The sequence below is a fragment of the Drosophila grimshawi genome, unplaced genomic scaffold (genome assembly GCF_018153295.1).
Source record: "Drosophila grimshawi isolate 15287-2541.00 unplaced genomic scaffold, ASM1815329v1 contig_1369, whole genome shotgun sequence".
Classification (NCBI taxonomy): Eukaryota; Metazoa; Arthropoda; class Insecta; order Diptera; family Drosophilidae; genus Drosophila; species Drosophila grimshawi.
In genome coordinates, this window is record NW_025062891.1 from 2,726,813 (window position 1) to 2,746,312 (window position 19,500).

The 19,500-nt window shown below is 41.8% G+C and overlaps 3 protein-coding genes and 1 long non-coding RNA gene across 13 annotated transcripts in view; 2 read left to right on the forward strand and 2 right to left on the reverse strand.

The window, feature by feature from the left end:
• Positions 1–13,589, forward strand: part of LOC6560388 (sorbin and SH3 domain-containing protein 1) — a 51,915-nt gene extending 38,326 nt beyond the window's left edge. For 9 of the 10 annotated variants that reach the window (XM_043214366.1, XM_043214367.1, XM_043214368.1 and 6 more), the window contains 6 exons: positions 2,110–2,217; positions 10,520–10,826; positions 10,895–11,009; positions 11,072–11,278; positions 12,207–12,439; positions 12,514–13,589. In XM_043214366.1, coding sequence (XP_043070301.1) covers positions 2,110–2,217; positions 10,520–10,826; positions 10,895–11,009; positions 11,072–11,278; positions 12,207–12,439; positions 12,514–12,682 — 1,139 coding nt within the window. In that variant the 3' untranslated portion in view covers positions 12,683–13,589. The remainder of the gene's footprint in view (positions 1–2,109; positions 2,218–10,519; positions 10,827–10,894; positions 11,010–11,071; positions 11,279–12,206; positions 12,440–12,513) is intronic. The other variant, XM_043214372.1, reaches the window with a different exon arrangement.
• On the reverse strand, positions 11,000–11,466 carry LOC116805134. The gene is made up of 2 exons (XR_004365051.1): positions 11,378–11,466; positions 11,000–11,301 (listed from the first exon to the last, which is right to left on the reverse strand). It is a non-coding gene; the product is annotated as an uncharacterized LOC116805134 (long non-coding RNA).
• A 411-nt stretch (positions 13,590–14,000) lies between the features above and the next one.
• LOC6560389 (ribonuclease Z, mitochondrial) lies at positions 14,001–17,072 on the reverse strand. The gene is made up of 2 exons (XM_001987149.2): positions 15,762–17,072; positions 14,001–15,579 (listed from the first exon to the last, which is right to left on the reverse strand). Exons 1-2 carry the CDS (start codon positions 17,056–17,058, stop codon positions 14,498–14,500), a joined length of 2,379 nt encoding a protein of 792 aa, XP_001987185.2. The 5' UTR covers positions 17,059–17,072; the 3' UTR covers positions 14,001–14,497.
• Positions 17,073–17,851: 779 nt separating this feature from the next.
• On the forward strand, positions 17,852–19,100 carry LOC6560084 (uncharacterized protein C16C10.8). The gene has a single exon (XM_001987150.2). It carries the CDS (start codon positions 17,905–17,907, stop codon positions 18,724–18,726), a length of 822 nt encoding a protein of 273 aa, XP_001987186.1. The 5' UTR covers positions 17,852–17,904; the 3' UTR covers positions 18,727–19,100.
• Positions 19,101–19,500: the final 400 nt, after the last annotated feature.

Genomic DNA, 19,500 nt, shown 5'->3' on the forward strand with positions numbered 1-19,500 from the left:
CGAGCAACTGCAGCTGCTGAAGCAGCAACAGCGAGAGGAGGCACAATTGCCACCCATCCAGCGTCAATGGCGACGCAATACGGTTGCGGATCTGGCCAGTAGTCTAGAGCTTACCAGAGAGCCACAATCGCAAGCCCAGACGGATCGGCACTTGAGTAATGATCTGGTCAGCACACTGTCCAAGGATCAAATCAAAAAGATAACACAGCAGCTGAATGAGATCTATGCCGGCAATCGCAAATCCACTGCTGGTGCTGTGGAGGAGGAGGAGCAGTTTGTGGTCACCGTGGAGAAGGGCTCGAAGCCCAGCAGCCATGCGAATACTCTCAAGGTTCGCTGCAATTCGAACATCAGTAAGGAGCAGCTCCTGGGTCCAGTGTTGCGCAAACGCGAGGAGCAATCGCAAATGCTGCCCCGACCCACTCGCAGCCAATCACCGGTGGTGGTGGCGAGGGAAACTCGCGGTGCCATTGCTGCCAAGAATGCCGAGCTAACGCTGTGCAAGCCGCCACCCGAGGTGCCACCACGTCCACAGCCCAAGGCGCAAGTGACGAAACAACCGAAAGTCGCTGCAGCCCAGCTGCACGAATCCAAGGAGCCACCGATCAACCAAAAGATTCAATACTTTGAGGAGCGTCAGTTCGAGGAGCCATCCAAGACCATTTACCATGCACGCGAGGACAGCTCGCCGGACGAGGCAGAGGTAATGCGTCTCATCGAGCAGAACATGCAGGCAAGACAGTTGGCCCGCAAGCGTCACATTGTCCACACGGAGCTGAGCAACTCTCTGACCGATCTAAGTGGTATATATGGTGAGCGGCCAGCTGCACGCGTAAATTTTCACTTGCACAGCCCGCCCGATCGTCCGCCCGAAGGCAGCCAAGAAAGAGAGCGGGAGCGGGAGCGGGAGCTGGAGCAAGAGGTGCTCCAGGAACGTCAGGTGCATCAGGAGCAGGAGCTCAGCTACGAGCCTGGTTCAGGCGATGGCAGCATTGAGCTATACGATGCCTACTATCGTTCCAGGAGTCTATCGCCACAGTCGCAGATCTCGGCCTGCTCCAGCTCCTATCTGCAACGCGTCTACACCGGCGAGGTGCAGAAGATGAAACAGAAGTTCGAGAGCATTGAACGCGACCAATCCAATGAACGGCGTGATTTTTTTGGGCTTAGCTCGCTGCGGAAGGCGCGCAGCGATCCTGATTTGCAGGCAGGATCAAAAGACGCCCCGAGCAACGCAACGGATGCGCTGCTAAAGGAGAACACCAAGCCGTCGTCGGATGTCACCCATCTGACCCACACGTTTGAGGTGCGTGGTGCAACCCCATCGCCGGACCGTGGACGACGTCGTCAGCGTGGTCTGCTAATGCCGCACATTGACATCATTAGCAAGACGGCCGAGTTGTTGCCAACTTGTGGGGCAAGTCCCACGCGCAGCCACAGCAGCAACAGTGGTGCAACGGTGGGTCAAGTGCAGACACTACGCAATCGCTACGAATCGCCAGAGAGTGCACCACAGCGTTATTTATCCACCTCGCTGGCCGATTTGCGGGATGTGCACGAGAGTATATCGCCACATTTGAGCGGCGATTGGGTGGCACACAAGCATCCACAGCGCACTCCGGCGCTGCCCAAGAAACCACTCAGGCACACAGTGGTGCGGGCCAGTTCTACGTCACCGCTGCGACCGGCCAAATTGCAGACAACCAGCTACGATCATGACTTCTTTGCCAATCAACCGTTCGAACCACACAAGCATCGGCCCAAGGCACGCTACGTGCCGGATGGTGCCGATGCAAGCAACCCAACCACAACAACAACCACAGCCCGTCGGTGCCCGGTGAGCAGTTTGGAGCGTCTCAAGCGCAGCATGGCAGTCACATTTAAAGGTAACATACTTCAACCAAGTGGGTGTGCAGCAGTGGTTATGTCTCCTTAGGGTCTTCCACCTGGTTGCTTTTGCATTTGCGATAATCCTTTGGTAGTTGCGTTCTCCGCTTTGGTTCTCAATTGGGTTCTGGCTTCACAAGACTTGGCTTTAAATTAATTGGCTTTCATTCGATTCGAAATTCACACATATTCTGTACTATTACTTTGAAATTGTTGGCGTAGATTTTGACTCGAGTGCAGCACCACCAATACCGCCACAACCACTACAGAACCACCCATCCTACGAGCCCTACACCTACAGCAATGGTGACCAAATTGATTCGGGTACAGGTGAGTCTCTTAATTGCCCTCATTATTATTGGACTTGCTACAATCGCTGCCTACTAAGATGCACTAAAAACGGATCAGTTGTGTTTGGCTGATGATCTCTTTAATATTGGGTTTACTCTCACAATCTTATTAAAATGTAATATATGTTAACTCGAGTAGCGTCGATCGAATAAATCTAATGTTTTATTTAATTTGACGAGCTTTTATTGAGGTTTGATAAGGTTTGATATAAGTGTATTTGATTTATAATATAGTAATTATTATTGAATGTGCATTGCAATGATTTCATAGAGTGAAGCTCTGGCACTACTGAGGGATCCCTACCCTTTTCTCCAAATAACTAGTAATAGATTAAGCTGATAATGGTTGAAGTTTATTATGCTATAAATTATTAGACTGATACTGTGTAAGCTGGCAGTCTGCAGACCACTGCAGGCCATGTCTTGGATGCCTACTTACAACAATTCTATCCTAAAGAATTATCTACATCTCCCAAGTGGAACCAAGTGCAACTAGATTAATATAAATTATTATTTCCGACACCCTAATAATTGTAGAGTTTTTCAAGCGGAAATCACTACGATCAAGGAGACACTATCATTACTTCTACCCCTTTAAGGGGAATTTCCCACAAAAGAAATTTGTAGCTTCTCAAAGAGTCAAGCTACCCTAAAAATCACTTGTCTCTATTTCAAATAGTTCAAAAACAGTAAATCAAACAACTTCAACTACAGTCCGATTAGATTAGGTCAGTTCTACGAAAAACGTATTTAAAAAAAAGATCAAGGGCTGTAAATATTTGTAAAAGCTGTCGCAAATCTCTTCACGAGATGTCTAAGCAGCATGTTATCAGCCCAATATAGGTGCTTGGTCACTTGATGAGCTAGACAGGAAAGGCACATTATTACCACTCCTCACTGATAAGGAAGGTCTATGTCTGCCTCTGGCTGTAAGCTCAAAATCAAGGAAAACAATATACGCAGATCAAATGACAAATGGCTAAATGTAAACTGCGGTCGCTTAGCCCACCAAATATGGCCCAATATAAACACAAAACACAGCAGAGAGTTGTGTTATCTCAATCACACAAGCTGCTCTGCAGTAATTCATGCTATGACAGGGCACTGGCTAGTCGCTATCCTTGCTAATAGATCACAGTCACCCTATAATGACTGCAGCAGCAGCTGTAAAGAAGGGGAAAAAGCAGAAGAATCTCCGGAACACTTCTTCTGATTCTGCCCTGCACTAGACAGGAAATGACTTACACCCTGGGTAGCCCCTTTCATCAGAGTTGGCAAACATTGCACCAGCCAAGATTGGGGGCTTCAACTCTGATCACAGTTTGCATACCACAACGGGCCGAACATAGTCCATGCTCGTCAACCAGACAGGTTGTCAACCTAATCTGATATTTTTTAGTGCCAGTTTATTTTATCTGAACCTATTTAAGTTGAAGCTAAAAATATATTACTCCACTATTATACAACAGTATTTGAATATGAGCTGGCTTTTGAATATAGTATTTTTTGTATATTTTTAATCTATGTACGATCAAAGACTATAAAGTTATCTTAAGTACATAATAAATTGCTTGAATAAGCTCTTCACATCTCTAAAACTGTCTTAACTATTTTCCACCTCATTTTCAGGGACTTAAAATAGTTGTTAATAAATATTTGTCCAACAACTAAGTCTTTTTGCCTTTATCGAACTAACTAATTTAGTTGACTGGCTCTGATATATTCATTTCTTAAAAGGCTGTTTGACCAAAAATATCAAAATCCACATGCTTTGTGAAAGAAAATTGTGGATTTATTTCTATGATTATATTGCAAATGACGCCCATTAAATTAAAATGCATTAAAAACAGTTTTAATGCTCGTTTTTACATTCTAAATGGGAAAGTTCAAACTGTAGTTTTGCGGCCTTAATAGTCTTGATTTTTAAAGACTTCGCCCATAAAAAAAATTCCTTTTAAAATCTAATCAGTCACATAATTTGTAGCCACCCCCTTTCTTGCGGTTTCACGTTACGCCACTGGGTGCTTCTACATTCAATGACCTTTGTGAAATGCCGCTCATTTTTTCTTTTGTTTTACTACCGCAACAAAATTTCCGCAATTGGTGCAATTTTATTTTGAAGGTGCGCCTCGCATTAGTTGACCAAACTAATCGATATCAGCAATAACACTAAAGACACCGGACAACGTTGACCCGCTTAGCCCGCTGAGCCACCTGTCCAAGGCCCAAGCCGAAACCGAGCACCGAGAACCGAACGAGCAGCAAGAACCGAAGCTCCAGTCGATTTCGATGGACTGCGTGGAAAACCCACCCCCAAGAGCCAAGTGCCAAGTGGCAAGTGGCAAGACCCGGCTAGCACGTTGCCATGGCCAAAATATGAGGGCGATGCGTCAACAAAACGAAACTTGGCCACTGCTTGGTTGTTCCCCAGGTGGATGTTAGTTTAGTTACCTGTCGCGGACTTTCATTTAGTAAGTTTCACTTATCCGTGCCAAAAACGTCAGACGCTCGACCATTTCCCAATTAAATGTGGCTAAAAATAGAACGCGACGCGCGTCATATTTCCCCACTTACATAATGCAACTTTGAGTGGTGCAAGTGCAAAAAAAAAACAAAGAGAAAATTATAAATTATATACACAAAATAATCACGATAAAGGGAGAGAGAGAGAGAGAGAGAGAGAGAGCATGATACATCAAACGCTAGCGCCGCGACGCAGCAACACCTACGCGGGGCAGCATCCCCATGGCAACATCAACAGCAACAACAACAACAGCAGCAACAGCAACAGCAATCGGAACAGCAGACGTAGTACAACAGTTGCTGGTGGTGGCAATCGTGTACACTGGCGACAACCGCATAAAAAGCTGCACAGCAGCTGCAATGACTTGGATCTGACAGATGACAACTTGCAGCAGCAGCAACAACAGCAGCAACAGCAACAGCAGCTGAGTTGGCGCCTCAACAACAACAGCAGCAAAATGTACAATTGGTCGCAGCGTCCTCAGAGCAGTGGTGCAGACAGCAACCAGAACGGCAACATCGACAGTTTAATGCCAGGCGCGCTGCATCGCAGCGTTTGCGACATGCCCAACTGTGGCAAGATCGTGTGGCTGCGACGCAGCTTTGATTATGAGACAGCAGCGCCAATGGTGCCACCACTGCCAGCAACAGCAACAACAGCAATGAGCTATCATATTGTCGGTCTGCCACACACACCGTCGCCGGCACAGCGTCAAGCCTATTTGGCCAATCGACATGCCATAGGTGCCTCCATGCCGCTGCTCATGTGGCAGCAACAACAACAGCAGCAGCAGCAACAACAGCAGCAGCAGCAACAACATGCAGCAGCAGCAACAACAACAGCAGCAACTGCAGCAGCAGCAACAACGACAACAAAGCGCCAGTTAGTACTGCGCTTATATATTATAACTGCGCCACTGAACGCCCTTTTTGAAAAGAAAGCCACTTGCCACAACAGCCGCCCCATTGCCAGCAAAACGTTCACTTTCTCATTTGATTAAACGACCTTCCGATTCGGCACTTTCTCACGAGGTGCCTTGTGCAAAACCCAAAACAAAACAGAAAACTTGTTATCAGAGAAAGAATAAGAGCGCAATTGATGCACAGAGAGAGAGAGAGAGAGTGAGAGGGAGTGAGTGAGAGTGAGCCAGTGGGAGAGTAAGAGAGAGATAATAAGACTCTCTGTGTTTATATATTTCTCTCGATATCTCAGTTTGCAATAAGTTCATCGCCGTTGTACGCTTTTTGAGGTGCAACGATCTTAAGCAGCAAAGTTACTTTTTTATTGTTTGCTGATCTCTTTTTATATATATATATTTTTTGCTGGTTCAAAGATCAAATAATTTCCTTATTTCTTAAATACTCCAATATATTTCCAATTCGGAATTCGTCTTCATTCGAAATAAATTGCAGTACTTAAAAAATACAACAAAATGGCAAAAAACATATTTAAAGCAATATTGTTACTCAAAAATTTTGAAAGGCAACGCATTCAAATAGGATTATCTGATTTTTACCTAACATTCTCAATCTGCTGTTTTTATAAGAAATAAATTATTAATTCAAAAAGAAAAAAATGTTGTAGAATTCTTTAAAACTAAGCTCTAAAATAATCTTACGAAATAGATAAAAATCAGATCATAAGCAATTTACAGCTAATGAAAATTTGGTTTGTTTGCTCTCTTGAAAAAGTATTTCTTCCTTTATTCAATTTACTATTTTGAAAATGTTTACAACAAACAATTAGTGCAGTCGAGAATACAGCAAAAGTATCCAAATAATATATCAAAATAGAAAAATAAAATAAAAAATTAAGTGAATAAATATATATGGACTATTTAGGTCAAATTGTGTTATAGAAATTATTTGATTAGTCCTGTAGATAATTCCTTTCACAATACAAAAGACTACCTCGTAGCACCCAATGACCTGTTAATTGAGAAATGTAAGAGTAAGAGTATGTATTCAATACACTCAGAAAAAAACTTCAAATCGATAGGGCAACTCACCTTAGAAATTATATTTAAAAAAACAGAGTCTTTCTTTTTTTATTTCAAGCTTAGATTTCTCTGAAAAATATAAAAAAGATTTCTTAATTCCAGTGTGATTTAATATGTGTACCCAACAACAATTTTACATTATCTTTTTTTTTACTAAACATTAGTATTTCAAGATTTGCCAAATGTTTACGATTCGAATTCGAGCCCTCGTTCGTGACTTGTGTCACTTTCCACTGAGCTGCACGGTTTCTAAGGCAGACAACTAAACAAAAAACCAATATCGTAGTCGGAAAGCAAAATTGATGACTTCTTTCTGAATATTTGAAATAATTATATTTAATAATATTGATTTGGCATATCTGCATTGTATACTCTTTGAAATACTTTCGCCATTAAGACAAAGTATTTCTGCAAAATACGAAAAATCTTTTCTTATTTTGATTGGTTTTCGTATGTTTCGAAATTATTTCTAGAAACAAGAAAAACTTAATAATTTTCAGGCTGACTTTTGTCAGGTTGAATTTTTTTGCGAGTGTATTTTCTGTAGTAAATTCACAGATTTTTCTAAATCGCAATTGTTGAGGAGTCATTCAATTATTATCAGAAGTGCGTGAGTTAATTGCCCCAGTGTAACCAATGTCGAATAATTCACACTTCGTGAACAATTGCAACAACACCAACATTAAGAAGAAGAAGCATAAGAAGCAGCAGAAACAGCAACAGTTATTTCTGAATAAACGTGAGATTTGTGGGTACTCGTTATACGACGATAAGCAAACGATTTAAGGCGAGCAACTCGAAAAGGTGTTTTTGGCGCTCAGCTTTCTCAGTTTATTCAGTTGTTCAGTTTATTCAGTTGCTCAGTTGCTCAGTTGCGCAGTTTGTTCAAGTGCTCAGTTTCACAGTCTTTCAGTTTCATTCAGTTTCAGATTCGGTTTCAGTTTCAGTTGAGCGCAACGTGTGCTTCAGAGCAGTTGGGTACGTGCCGCATTCAGATCGGGGTTCAGTTATTGATTCGTGTGGAGTGGCATTATCAGCTGTGCGTATAGCCTTCGTCTACTATCTGATGAGTTGCCGCTGATTTTGCTTAATTGGGTGACTAATTCAAAGAAGGGGAAATGGGGAGACATGCCACAGAGCTCTAAGTGGCAAAGAAAAGCTGATTAACAACCAGCTCGAACAACAGCAACAGTCATGGAAAAGCCGGCATAACTGGGTGTGCAAGTGCACACAAGGTGTATCTGTGTGTGTGTGTCTGAGTATCTGTGTGTGTGTGTGTGTGTGTGTGTGTGTGTGTGTGTGTGTGTGTGTGTGTGTGTGTGTGTGTGTGCAGTGAAAGATGGAAATTTGCAACACTTTCAAATTGCGGCTTTACAACAAATCAGTGAAAGTGAAAAATCTCTCAAGTGACAATTTAACTTTTTCAACAACAAAAGTTGTTATTATTATTGTTGTTGTGCTTTATGGTTAATAGTTTTTTCTTTTAAGCATTTTGTCATTGCTTAGGCAAACAAATATTTAAACAGTTGCACAGCTCCCTGCCCAAAAAAAAAAAAAAATAAATAAATAAATACACACAAGTTGCCCTGAAAGTGTCTTGAGGCAAGTTTACAAAAGTAAATTTCTATTTACTGTTGATTCGTTGGAAAATAGAGAAGGGGCATGGGGGGTGGGTTGGGGCAGGGTCTGGGTTTTTACGACTTTATCGGCTGCTGCGCAATTTTATTAGAATTTGTTTTGTGACTTTGTTCATTATTCAATTGTTTAACTGGCATGCATATCAGTTGAGTGTCACGTTAATTCACTCCCAAGTTCATGAGAAACTCGGTCACGTTATATGCAAATGGTCGAGAAGACTCCCAACCATCCGGAACAAGGCCAAAACAGATACAGACTACGTCTTGTTAGACTAGTAAATCACCCCAGTTAAATGTTTACTTCCATCTGTTGATGGGCTTTATTTATCTTGTGGTTTTCAGCAACTTCAAAACATTAATCTGGACTTGTTTTTCCACAGTTCGAGTTTTAGTTATTTGAGTAGCTAAAATAATTTGTCTGTTTATTTGTTTTTAATTTAAATATCTTAGTAAAAAGATATGCATGGCAGATGATAGTTTTATGCATTATATTATTTTCACAGAATATTTTGAAATCAGGTGAATATTTTATAAATTCATGGAAGATGCAAGTCTTTTAACTCCTATTTAAAAATACTTTGATTTACTTTAGATATTTTCAACAAATATTATAAATCATTTGTCATCGTCCAACTTGTTTCTGATTTTAGAAATAGATATCTTTCCTTCTGTGCTATGCAGATTTAATACAATACAATCCTTAGAGCATCTTGCATTTCGTAAAGAAATTGTAATATCTATTAAAATAATTGAGTTGACTTTTCCACTTTTTATGCAAAAATCACAGTGTTTCTCCAATTTTGATGTCTAAATAAAATAAATAAATCTATAAATATGGGTTCGCTTGAGAGCAATTCTTAATGTTTCATGCATTGCGTAGGGCAATTCCAGCATTCTCTGGCAGGGTATTAAATATTGCTATTGATTTGCCAATTTTTGTATTAAGGAATCAAGGAATTTTTTGAATAATAATAATCTAAAAAGTTAAAGTCAAGAATTTATTTAATTGCAAATATTCTTGTTAATAAATATGATGATTAAGTAAGAAAGTTGATGGAGCAATCCCCCCATTTTCATACATGTACTGAACATAATTTATTAATCGAAGATCTCATAATTGACTCCCATTACTTTATAATAGTGTTATATGCAAGGGCGTAGCCAGGGAAAGCCCCGATTGCGTAAAGTGCAACTGGAGGGGGCAAATTGTAATTTGTTTCATAAATTTGAATGTAAACCGCGTTAAGTCTGTGTAAATTTGAGATGTGGTTAGCTACGCCCATGGTTATGTGAGGGCGCCTAATAGTTTCGATTATATTTATTAGCCAGACATAAGCCTTTCTCACATTTGTATGCCAAGCGATAAGCTACTTGAAAAGCTGAATTAAGAAACACTTGGCTGTCAGACGGTTGCAACCACTTTCGTTTCAATTGGCGGCTCATTTAGCTATCAGTGGAGCCTAACGAGCATTAACTTCAATTGCGGCTCATTTTCGATACAATGAGAAATGTTAATTCAATTTGAAAACGAGTGTCTCGCGCAGTGTTGTTTTTATTTATTTATTTATTTATTTTTTTGTTTATACTTTCGCAGTTGGGACCTTTGTTGGGGCGGGTTATCGCTAAAGCTCTCGTCTATCTGCTTAGCGATGCGTGCGCTCATCAAGAGCACTGAGCACTGAGCGCTGAGCGTTGTTTATTTGCTTACCAATTGGCATGCTCAGATAAAGCTACAGCTAAGGCTACAGACAGATAGAGATGGAGTACGAGATAGAGATGGATATACGTAGACAGTTACAGATACAGCTATATACGATTACAGATAAGCACTCTCTGGTTTCGTAACAGCAGCGACAATATTTTCTTATGTTTTTATTTTGTGGTTAGCTCGTCTTACAGTTGTGCTCCTTCCTTAAGTTTATTATTATTTTTAGCGTCGCTTCGCTTGTAATGTTTATAAGCCAAGTTTGAGCTGCGAACCCAAGCAACCAAGCAACCAACCAACCAACCAACCAACCAACCAACCAACAAACTGTGCCCAGCTAACGCTTCTTGGCCATTTGCTAGTGCTATTCTCAAGTATTTATAGAAACTCCCAATTGTTATTGTTATTTCGATACAGACGTCAACATACACTTCAAGACACCGATAAGGCATGAGTACAAGCAGAACCTATCGGAGGAGGAATTAGCAATACGACAAGCGGAGCATATGCAGAAACTGTATCAGGAGGAGCGCAGACGCAAGTATCTACAGGAGCTGCAGGACATGAATTCGAGACGACACACCGACAATTTCACACCCTCACAGAAATCGCCCATCGCCCTCAATCGCTACGATGACTTCCCCACAGACGTGACGCTCAAGTCGCTGGTGGGCCCCAAAACAGTCGCCAGGGCGCTATACAATTTCCAGGGACAGACCTCCAAGTAAGCAAATGAAATTGCCTCATAGCTTTCGCAATCCTAATCCAAATTTCTTTTCATATTTGAAAAAGGGAGCTCTCATTCCGCAAGGGCGACACAATCTATATAAGGCGACAAATCGATCCCAATTGGTATGAGGGCGAACACAATGCGATGATTGGACTGCTGCCGGCTAGTTATGTGGAGGTAAGTTTCTCATTGTAATTAAACAATTATTTATAAATCAATTAAAACTCGTCTGTTAACAGATTGTCAGTCGCGATGGAGCTCGCACGCCTTCCAAGCGTCCCTCGGAGGGTCAGGCACGGGCCAAGTACAACTTCCAGGCTCAGTCCGGTGTCGAGTTGTCCCTCAACAAGGGTGAACTGGTCACACTCACCCGTCGCGTCGATGGCAATTGGTTTGAGGGAAAAATAGCCAATCGCAAGGGCATTTTCCCAGTCTCCTATGTGGAGGTGAGTTCAAAATAACAGATTGGCTGTCGTACAGGGAATTTCGGTTCAGGTTTTGGTAAATAACTAATAGAAATTCCAGTACAGATTCTGGTAACGTACCTTGTATTTTCCGGTATCCTCTGGTTGATCTGGCCATGTTCGTTTGTCCGTATGTATCTGAAAGATATTTGGGATATATGTTCTCGTATATCGAGCGCATATCAAGTTTATTTTTATTTCATCGATAAATGTCCCCTTTTCGAATATCAATTGTCGATAGTAGACACAATTTTCAAGGCTTAGTCTTTCAAGTGATATACAATATACTTTGATCTATAGCAAAAATGTCATCAAGATCAAGTAAAATCAACCTAAACATTATCCAATCTCTGCAGTCCGGTATTGATTTCTTTACTGCTCATTTACCATCAAACTTTCTGACCCTTCTGTTCTATGGCATCCACCACTGCTTACATTTGAGTGTGTTAAGCTATTTAAAGGAAATTTGGGCAAATTTTATATATTTAACTGGGATATCAGAGTATTCCGTAGTCAACTTCATTCAATTAGAACAACTGGTTTTGGCTTCTATTTCACTATTATCTTGCGCTTGTCAGCGCCGAGTCTTTGTCATAATATTGGCTGAAAATAAAAATAAAATTATTCAGTATTATTTATCTTATTCTTATCCGAAATTTCTCTACTACATTTCACCCTTTTCTAAAAATTGATTTGCTTTCAGATGTGAGTTGAATTCAGCTAAACACATTGTTTTTTTACCCAACTATTTTATTTAGAAACATCTTAAGTATTTTACTTTAGCATTGTCTTTAATTTCTCGTTCCCTACACGGGCAACACTTACGCCAGTTCTACGCTTATTTATCAATTTCTAATAAAGTTGAAAACCCTTGTTCAATTCTAATCTTCCAATTAATCTCTGTTCACAGGTTCTAACCGATATTGGTGCCGAAGATATTGCAGCTAGAACGACAACGGTAATCAGCACGCAGAGCACCACAAATCTGCGCCCAAATCTGGACGTGATGCGCACAAACATCAATCAGGAGTTCAACACGCTGACCCAGAACGGAGCACATCCACCGAATGGCATTCTCAAGGAGACCCGACAGCTGCACAAGACAGACGCTCTGCACGTGGACACCAGCTCGGAGCCAGTGACGTGAGTGGTGAACTACTAATCAAATAAATATTTGACTATTGATTAAATTTCGTTTTGTAATTGGAAAATCACAGATATCGGGCACTGTACAAGTACCGACCGCAGAACTCGGATGAGCTGGAGGTGTTGGAGGGGGATCTGGTGCATGTGCTGGAGAAGTGCGACGATGGCTGGTTTGTGGGCACCTCGCAGCGAACCGGCTGCTTTGGCACATTCCCCGGCAACTACGTGGAACGTGCCTGAACCAATTAACTCGAAATGATGCAGTGTTGAGAACCGTTTAGATATTTGTTTTCTGCTTTGGCAGCCGCAGATGGGGTGAAGTAGATGAAGTAGGAAAACTATGAAGCGATCATCTCTGAACTCAATGAATTTGTAGTCTAACAAACTTGATCCGCAGCCAAAGCAGAACCAATTATTAATTATTTATATGAATTATAATTCATTATAATTTCAATTGTTGTTAAAAAAAAAAAATAATATCAGCTGCTTATCTTTGCCGATGTGTTTCTCTTTAATTTAAATAATGTACAACTATTTATTTATTTTTAAAGAAATGTTGAAATTATGTTTATTTATAAAACAAAAACAAAAATATTAATCAGACGTTTGAGCCACACACAAAACACCATCCCCCAACACACACACACACACACACACACACCAAATATCACCAGCTAAACTAAAATAATAGCATAAGCCTCGATATTTTGTTATATTCTTATTTTTTTTCGTTTACCTACTAATTTTAACTAGTCACAGCTAATTTCCAAAAAAAAAAAAAATAAAAATAATAATAAAACTGAAAAAAAATCACAAAAAAAGAGATGAAAAATAAAATATTTAAATTTTTGAGTAGGAATCAATTGAGAAATCGCCATTTGAAATCGTTGAACACCAAGTGCCTTAAATATACAATGTTTATTGACTAAAAAAATGGAAAAATTATAAATACTAAAAAAAATAGTGGCCTTTTGTTGTGTCGACAATGCTAATAGATTAATATGCGATAATTATACATTTACATCATAATATTGAAGAACTAAATTTGTAATTTGATGAGCGTTTATTACACAGACACCTGTTGCAACCGAATGCAAAACTAAGCAAATAAAGTAAACATATAAATAAAAACAAACACCAAAAACAACAACATCAATTGTAGTTTTCTTTTTTCCAATAATAAATACAAGTTTTCATTGCTTAACAAAGCTAACACGTGGAGATATCTGCGGTTTATCGCAAGACAAATAAATACAATTAACTTTTTTCAATATGTGCGATTCTTTACTTCAAAATAGACTCATATACAGCTGCTTTAATTTTTATCGAGTATTGCATATTGATGGAGTTGACACACATCTGATATATGTATATAAATATATATATATATATTTTTTTTCCTGTAGCACACCGGCATATCTTATCAGAAAGAGCACTTTTTCATATTAAGTAGTCAATCTCAATCTTATAGGACACAAATCTACAAACATTCCTTTCAGCAAATAAAAGGTACAAATTTAATTTAAATAGTTTCGACTACAATTAAAGGCAAATTATGTAGGTTGTCAACAACTGATATCGGCATAATCTCATCACAATTTATTCACTCGTTTAAACATTGTCTCACAATTTAAGCTTATATTTAATATGATTTCTTATTTTCATAGATTTCAAAGTATATTTTAGCAGTGTATATGTCTATAGATTATTTATTGTCCTACGTTTATACCTGCCCTATTCCGACTTAACATTTATCGAGTGTCATGAGAAGTCAACTATACTTTCAAACAAGTTTTAAGTGCATTTAACAAGTTTTAAATAAGTGGCTAGCATTTGAAGAGTATATGAAATGTATAATGTATAAAAAATGTTACAAATGATTTTTATATGCAATTTAACAACTCGTTTTTCAGGCTAGGCAGCTTTTCTGATGTGATTAGGCATTCCAAGCACAATTATATTCAAATCACAATTTGCTCACTGGTATAATCGTTATCTTCGACATGAAATGAATGTTTTGCAGATATCTGTCAGGCATAAACTTGAATTCGAGCATCACGTTTGAGCCAATTTGCGTTTCCTTTCCTGTTTCAGCTCTCGCTTAACGGCGCGCTGTTCCAGCTCCTCAGTGTACTCGGCATACATGGCCAACAGGGCTGGATAGAGCCGGTGATAGTGCTTCAGATCGTCGACAGTCACCTGCATATTGTCGAAGGCAATGGCCACATGCTGCATATCCTCGCTGCTGGGCAGACGCGGGCATTTGGCATAGCGTTGCGAGAAGTGGGTGAGAATGGTGTGCTTCGCCTGCATGTCGCGACCCTGTTGAATGGCCTGCGAGACGGTGCTGTGCGTCTTGATGCGCGCCTCCTCCTCCAGGTCATCCTCCATGGTGGCCTCGTGTATCAGCACCGTTGAGTTCCGGCCCAGCTGCACCAAATCCGCACAGGGCATCGTATCGCCGCTGTATGTCAACTTGACCGGCTCACCCTCGTGCTGTGCGTGCAGCGTTAGGCTGATACCGTAGGCATGCGGACAGTGGCGCACTAGGCAGGTGGCTATGGAGGCAATGCCCAACTGCTGCTGCACACGCTCGTCGGCCAGCGGCTGATCCAGCATCTCCCCATTCCCCACCAGCGTATACGCATCCGCAATCGGTTCAATCTGGCGATTATAGAACTGCAGCCAGGGCTCGATTTGACGGGGTGCGAGCAACAGCAATGGTGCCGCCGGCATCAATCGTTGTCGCTCATGCAGCAGGCCAATGAGTCCAATATGATGATCCGCATGCAAATGGGAGATGTAAACAGCGTGCAGCTGACGCATTATCTGCTCGGCACGTTCGCGTCCATAGAGACGCACAATCTGGCCGTGGGTGCCCTCGCCGCAGTCGAGCAGCATAAACGCTTCCGCCGCTGTCTGGATGAGAATGGAGCTGACGTTCCGCGTCTTGTTCGGTATGCAGGACCCAGTGCCAAGGAATATGATGCGTGGATAGCTGCCAACTGCTGTATCTGGTCGCTGTAGTTGGGCTTCATTGTGCAACTGGGCGAGCAGCTCTGTGAAGCCGGGCACTGCATGCGTCTCCTTGACGTACTCCAGCGGCGTCAGCTTGGCCTCCAGTGTGCGATCCAGTCCTGCAGCATAAGCATTAACAAGTACTTTAAAATTGTTGTTCAAATCAAATTGGAATTGGAATTTTATGTGCTGAAAAAGTAGGGCAACTGACAAACGTGTCCATGGTAATAAATATATATTTTGGATCTGCATGAAGTGGGTACTCCGATCCCATATGAATGTATGTGTATATCCCACTCACCCTTCTTGGGCCTCAAATGAAAACTCGCCATTGAGGTGACGCCCTGTTCCGCTTCCGTTTCCGTTTTCATAACCATTCCATCCATTTGCTTTGGCTCCGTTTCATGATTTGTCTCCAGATTTTCCTGTTCATTCAGTTTGGTTTTCTTCAGGCTGTGACTGAGCATGCTGCTCGGGCAGCTCCGCTGCAGCTCATCCGACTCGGCGAGCAGCGGAAAGATGTTTGGCTCCAGCTGATGCAGCTGATACTGAATGCGATGCGCAGCCGCATAACCGGAGAAGGGATTCTTCGGCGAGTTGAGATAGATGTGCTGCGTGCACTGCGAAAAGTTCTGCTCCATGAAACGACGATAGTCCGGATGGGCTGTCAGCGTGGCGGGAGTAAAGTGCACCACCACTGCCACCTCGGTGAGCTGCGTGGCAGCGAGTTTCTTGTACTCCTGTGCCTGTGCCTGCAGAGACTGCAGATAATCCTCGCTGGGCACATCAATGAAGACGAAGGAGAGCGCCGTCTCGCCCGGTTCGGTCACGTCCACAGAGTGAACCACTTTGCCGCAAGGCAGGACTACGTCGTGTCCATTCTTAAGCTGTCCCAGCAACGGACCCGGCGTCACTCCCTGCTCCACACACTTGACCAGATTGAGGGCACCCGGTCGTGGCTTGAGCGCGCATATATAACTGATGACTGGCTGCTCCGGTTGCTGTTCGCTGCGCAGAACCAGCGACTCCACGCTCATAATGGAATCCTCAAAGTGATTCCCTTCAGTGGCATCTATCGTCTGCATCTGCAGATGCTTGAGCACCACAAAGCGACGCATGCTCTGCAGCATGGTGTCCAGATGTGGGGGTCCATGCAGACCCACATTGCGCACACCAGCATCCTGAATAGTGAGCGCCAAGCCCGGCAATCCGCCCACAGTTTTCCATGTGTTGCGGGTGACAAAGATCTGTTCGAGGCGCGACAGGCGCGTCTTGTGCTCGTGTGCCAGTCGCTGTGTGCCCTCGCCGCAGTTGAATAGGTAGCGCGACTGATCCGTGAACAGGTAAACGGCGCTTGGCGAACCATTTGCTCCTGCCCCGAGCACCTGCAGATTCACTGAACCCGGCACAACCGATGATAGTTTTTTTCGCAGCACATTTGGCTGACGTTCGTATTTTGCGGGCATTGCATTTTGCTCAGCAGCCGTCAACACTGTGCTGCTGCTGCTGATGCTCATTCTGATACTGTGCTTAGTCAGTTTTCGCAGCGTTCTATGCAGCGCGATTCGTTGCAATTTTAATAAAGGCAACCACATCATGCGTCCAACAGCTGTTTTACGCTGCTAGAGATGGCAAAGGTTTATGCAGTCGGCTAAGGGCTGACTGCTACGAGACTGTCACGCATATTGTTGACCAGTGCTGCCAGACAGGTGGAATACACAAAAGCCAAAAGATCTACGTTTACTACAAGATTTAATTTGAGGCTGCTGCTTGATCACTTATCGTAGCGTTCCATGCGTCCAGCTGCATTTTCTTTTGATGGAGTTGACATAAGTTTATGCAGTCAAAATTTTAAAATTAATTAATTACTTTAATTATCAATTATAAAACTTAAATCATATATTATTGTCCATATTAATAAAATAAATTATATGATATATATTTATTATATATTAATAAATATCATCTCATATCATATAAAAATTAAACTATAATTGATTTTGCTTGGTCTTCAAATATTCGCTCTTTTTGCTACCTTTAATTAAATACTTATGATTCATTTTGGTCGGTAAATTTTGTTAATTTAAATATTTAAGGTTATGCAGAAAGTGGATTTTATTGTTGTTGTCTCAGAACCGACTGTAAAAATTTCGCTGTCAAGCATTTTGCCAAAAGTTTTAGTTATTTTTATTTTTCTATTACGTTGATTGTTGAGCTGCGTACTGGGCTTAATGGTTTTGCAACAGGTGCGATAGTCAGAACGTAACTATATAAACAGCTGTGGCCCAACTGTTATTCGATATGAACGTCCCAACCGTTGAGTGGTTGTGAACGTCAGCTGCTCTGCAACTATCGATTAACGATAAGTAAGCATAAATAAATCTCTTAGCGCGCACGTGGAACTCACCGCGTCTGTTTATCCGCTTATAAATCCTGACAAAAGTATGGTTTTCTTCACATGCAACATTTGCGGCGAGTCCGTTAAAAAGCCGGCCGTCGAGAAGCACTATCAGACGCGCTGTCGCAACCAGGCAAAGAGCGTCTCCTGCATGGACTGCCTCAAAGATTTCTACAATGAGGAATACGTCGCTCACACAAAATGCATTTCGGAGGCGCAAAAGTACTCGAATCAAAACTTTGTGCCCAAGGAGCCGAGGAACAAGAATGCACAGAAACAGGAGAGCTGGATGGACATCATACGCGCCATTCTGGACAGCAGCGAGTATCAGCTGACGCCGGCGCTCCGCAGCGCATTCCAGCGGCTGCAGAGTGTCGACAATGTGCCCCGCAAGAAGGCCAAATTCGAGAACTTTGTGGGCAACTGCATGCGCATGCCTCGCCAGCAGGCCACGCAGGTCTGGGACATACTCGAGCAGGAGCTGAACAAAATGAAGCAGGCCAAACAAGACGAGTTGGCAGCAGCTAAGGCAGCTAAGGAAGCCGAAGCCAGCAAAGTGGAGACCAATGATGAAGCGCCGCCCACGAAAAAGTCAAAGCTGGAAACAACTGAATCAAACGGAGCAGCTGACGAAGAGCTCAACGAATTCGATTGGGCTGTGCAGCTGTTGAAACTAGTTGCCAAGCAGCCTGATGGCATTTTCCAGGAGAAGCTGAAGAAGAAGCTTCTCAAAAAGTACACAAAACACTTGGCCCAAACGGAACTGACCGAGAAGCAGGCAAAGAAGTTCGACAAACGCTTCGATAAGCTGCTCAAAAAATGCGATGCACTGCACCTGGATGGGGATCTCGTTAAGCAGTGTAGCTAAATTTAAGTCTCTGTAAATATAATATTTAATAATATAGACTGTAATCATATAAACAAAAATCAAATGTGTTAGCAAAAATAACTCTGCCGTGATTTATATGTCAGATGAAGGACTTGTCCAGTTGTACCAATTCTTAGTTGTCAAGAAGAGGCTTTTAGCTGTTCCACAGCAATCTGTGGAGCTGTGAAGCTGAACCCAGGCTGACCTCCAAGCCACAAGATGTTCTATTGCAAAACCATAACAGCAGCAGGAGAAAACTATATAAGCCTATTGGTTCATCATTTGTCGTTGCCACAATAAATCCAGCAATCCAAAACAGTTTATTTATTTTAATTCACTTAAAAAATATAATAAAATAAATACAAAATGCAAAACAACTCAAATGTAAAATATGAATTGCTGAATGATAGGAATTGGAATTGAAAGGAGAACCGCATGCTTACCGATTAAGATTCAGAATCGGAACCAGAACCTAAATTCCAAATGGAACTGATATTATTTATCCGAATCAGAACCAAAACATAGACGAGATCTCATATATGTCATGTACATGGAGATACAGACGGAAAGGGCTAGATCGACAAAGTTGTTGATCCTTATCAAGAATATATATGAGGCGGATACGCTTTCTTCTACAGATTATGTAACCTTATTATACATTTTTAATCGGCTATCTTAGTCATGCCGAAGATAACAGACACTTGCAGACTTCAGCCTACCTACTGACACCTCAATTTTATTAGGAAATCTGGCCGATCAATGTGATTTATGTAT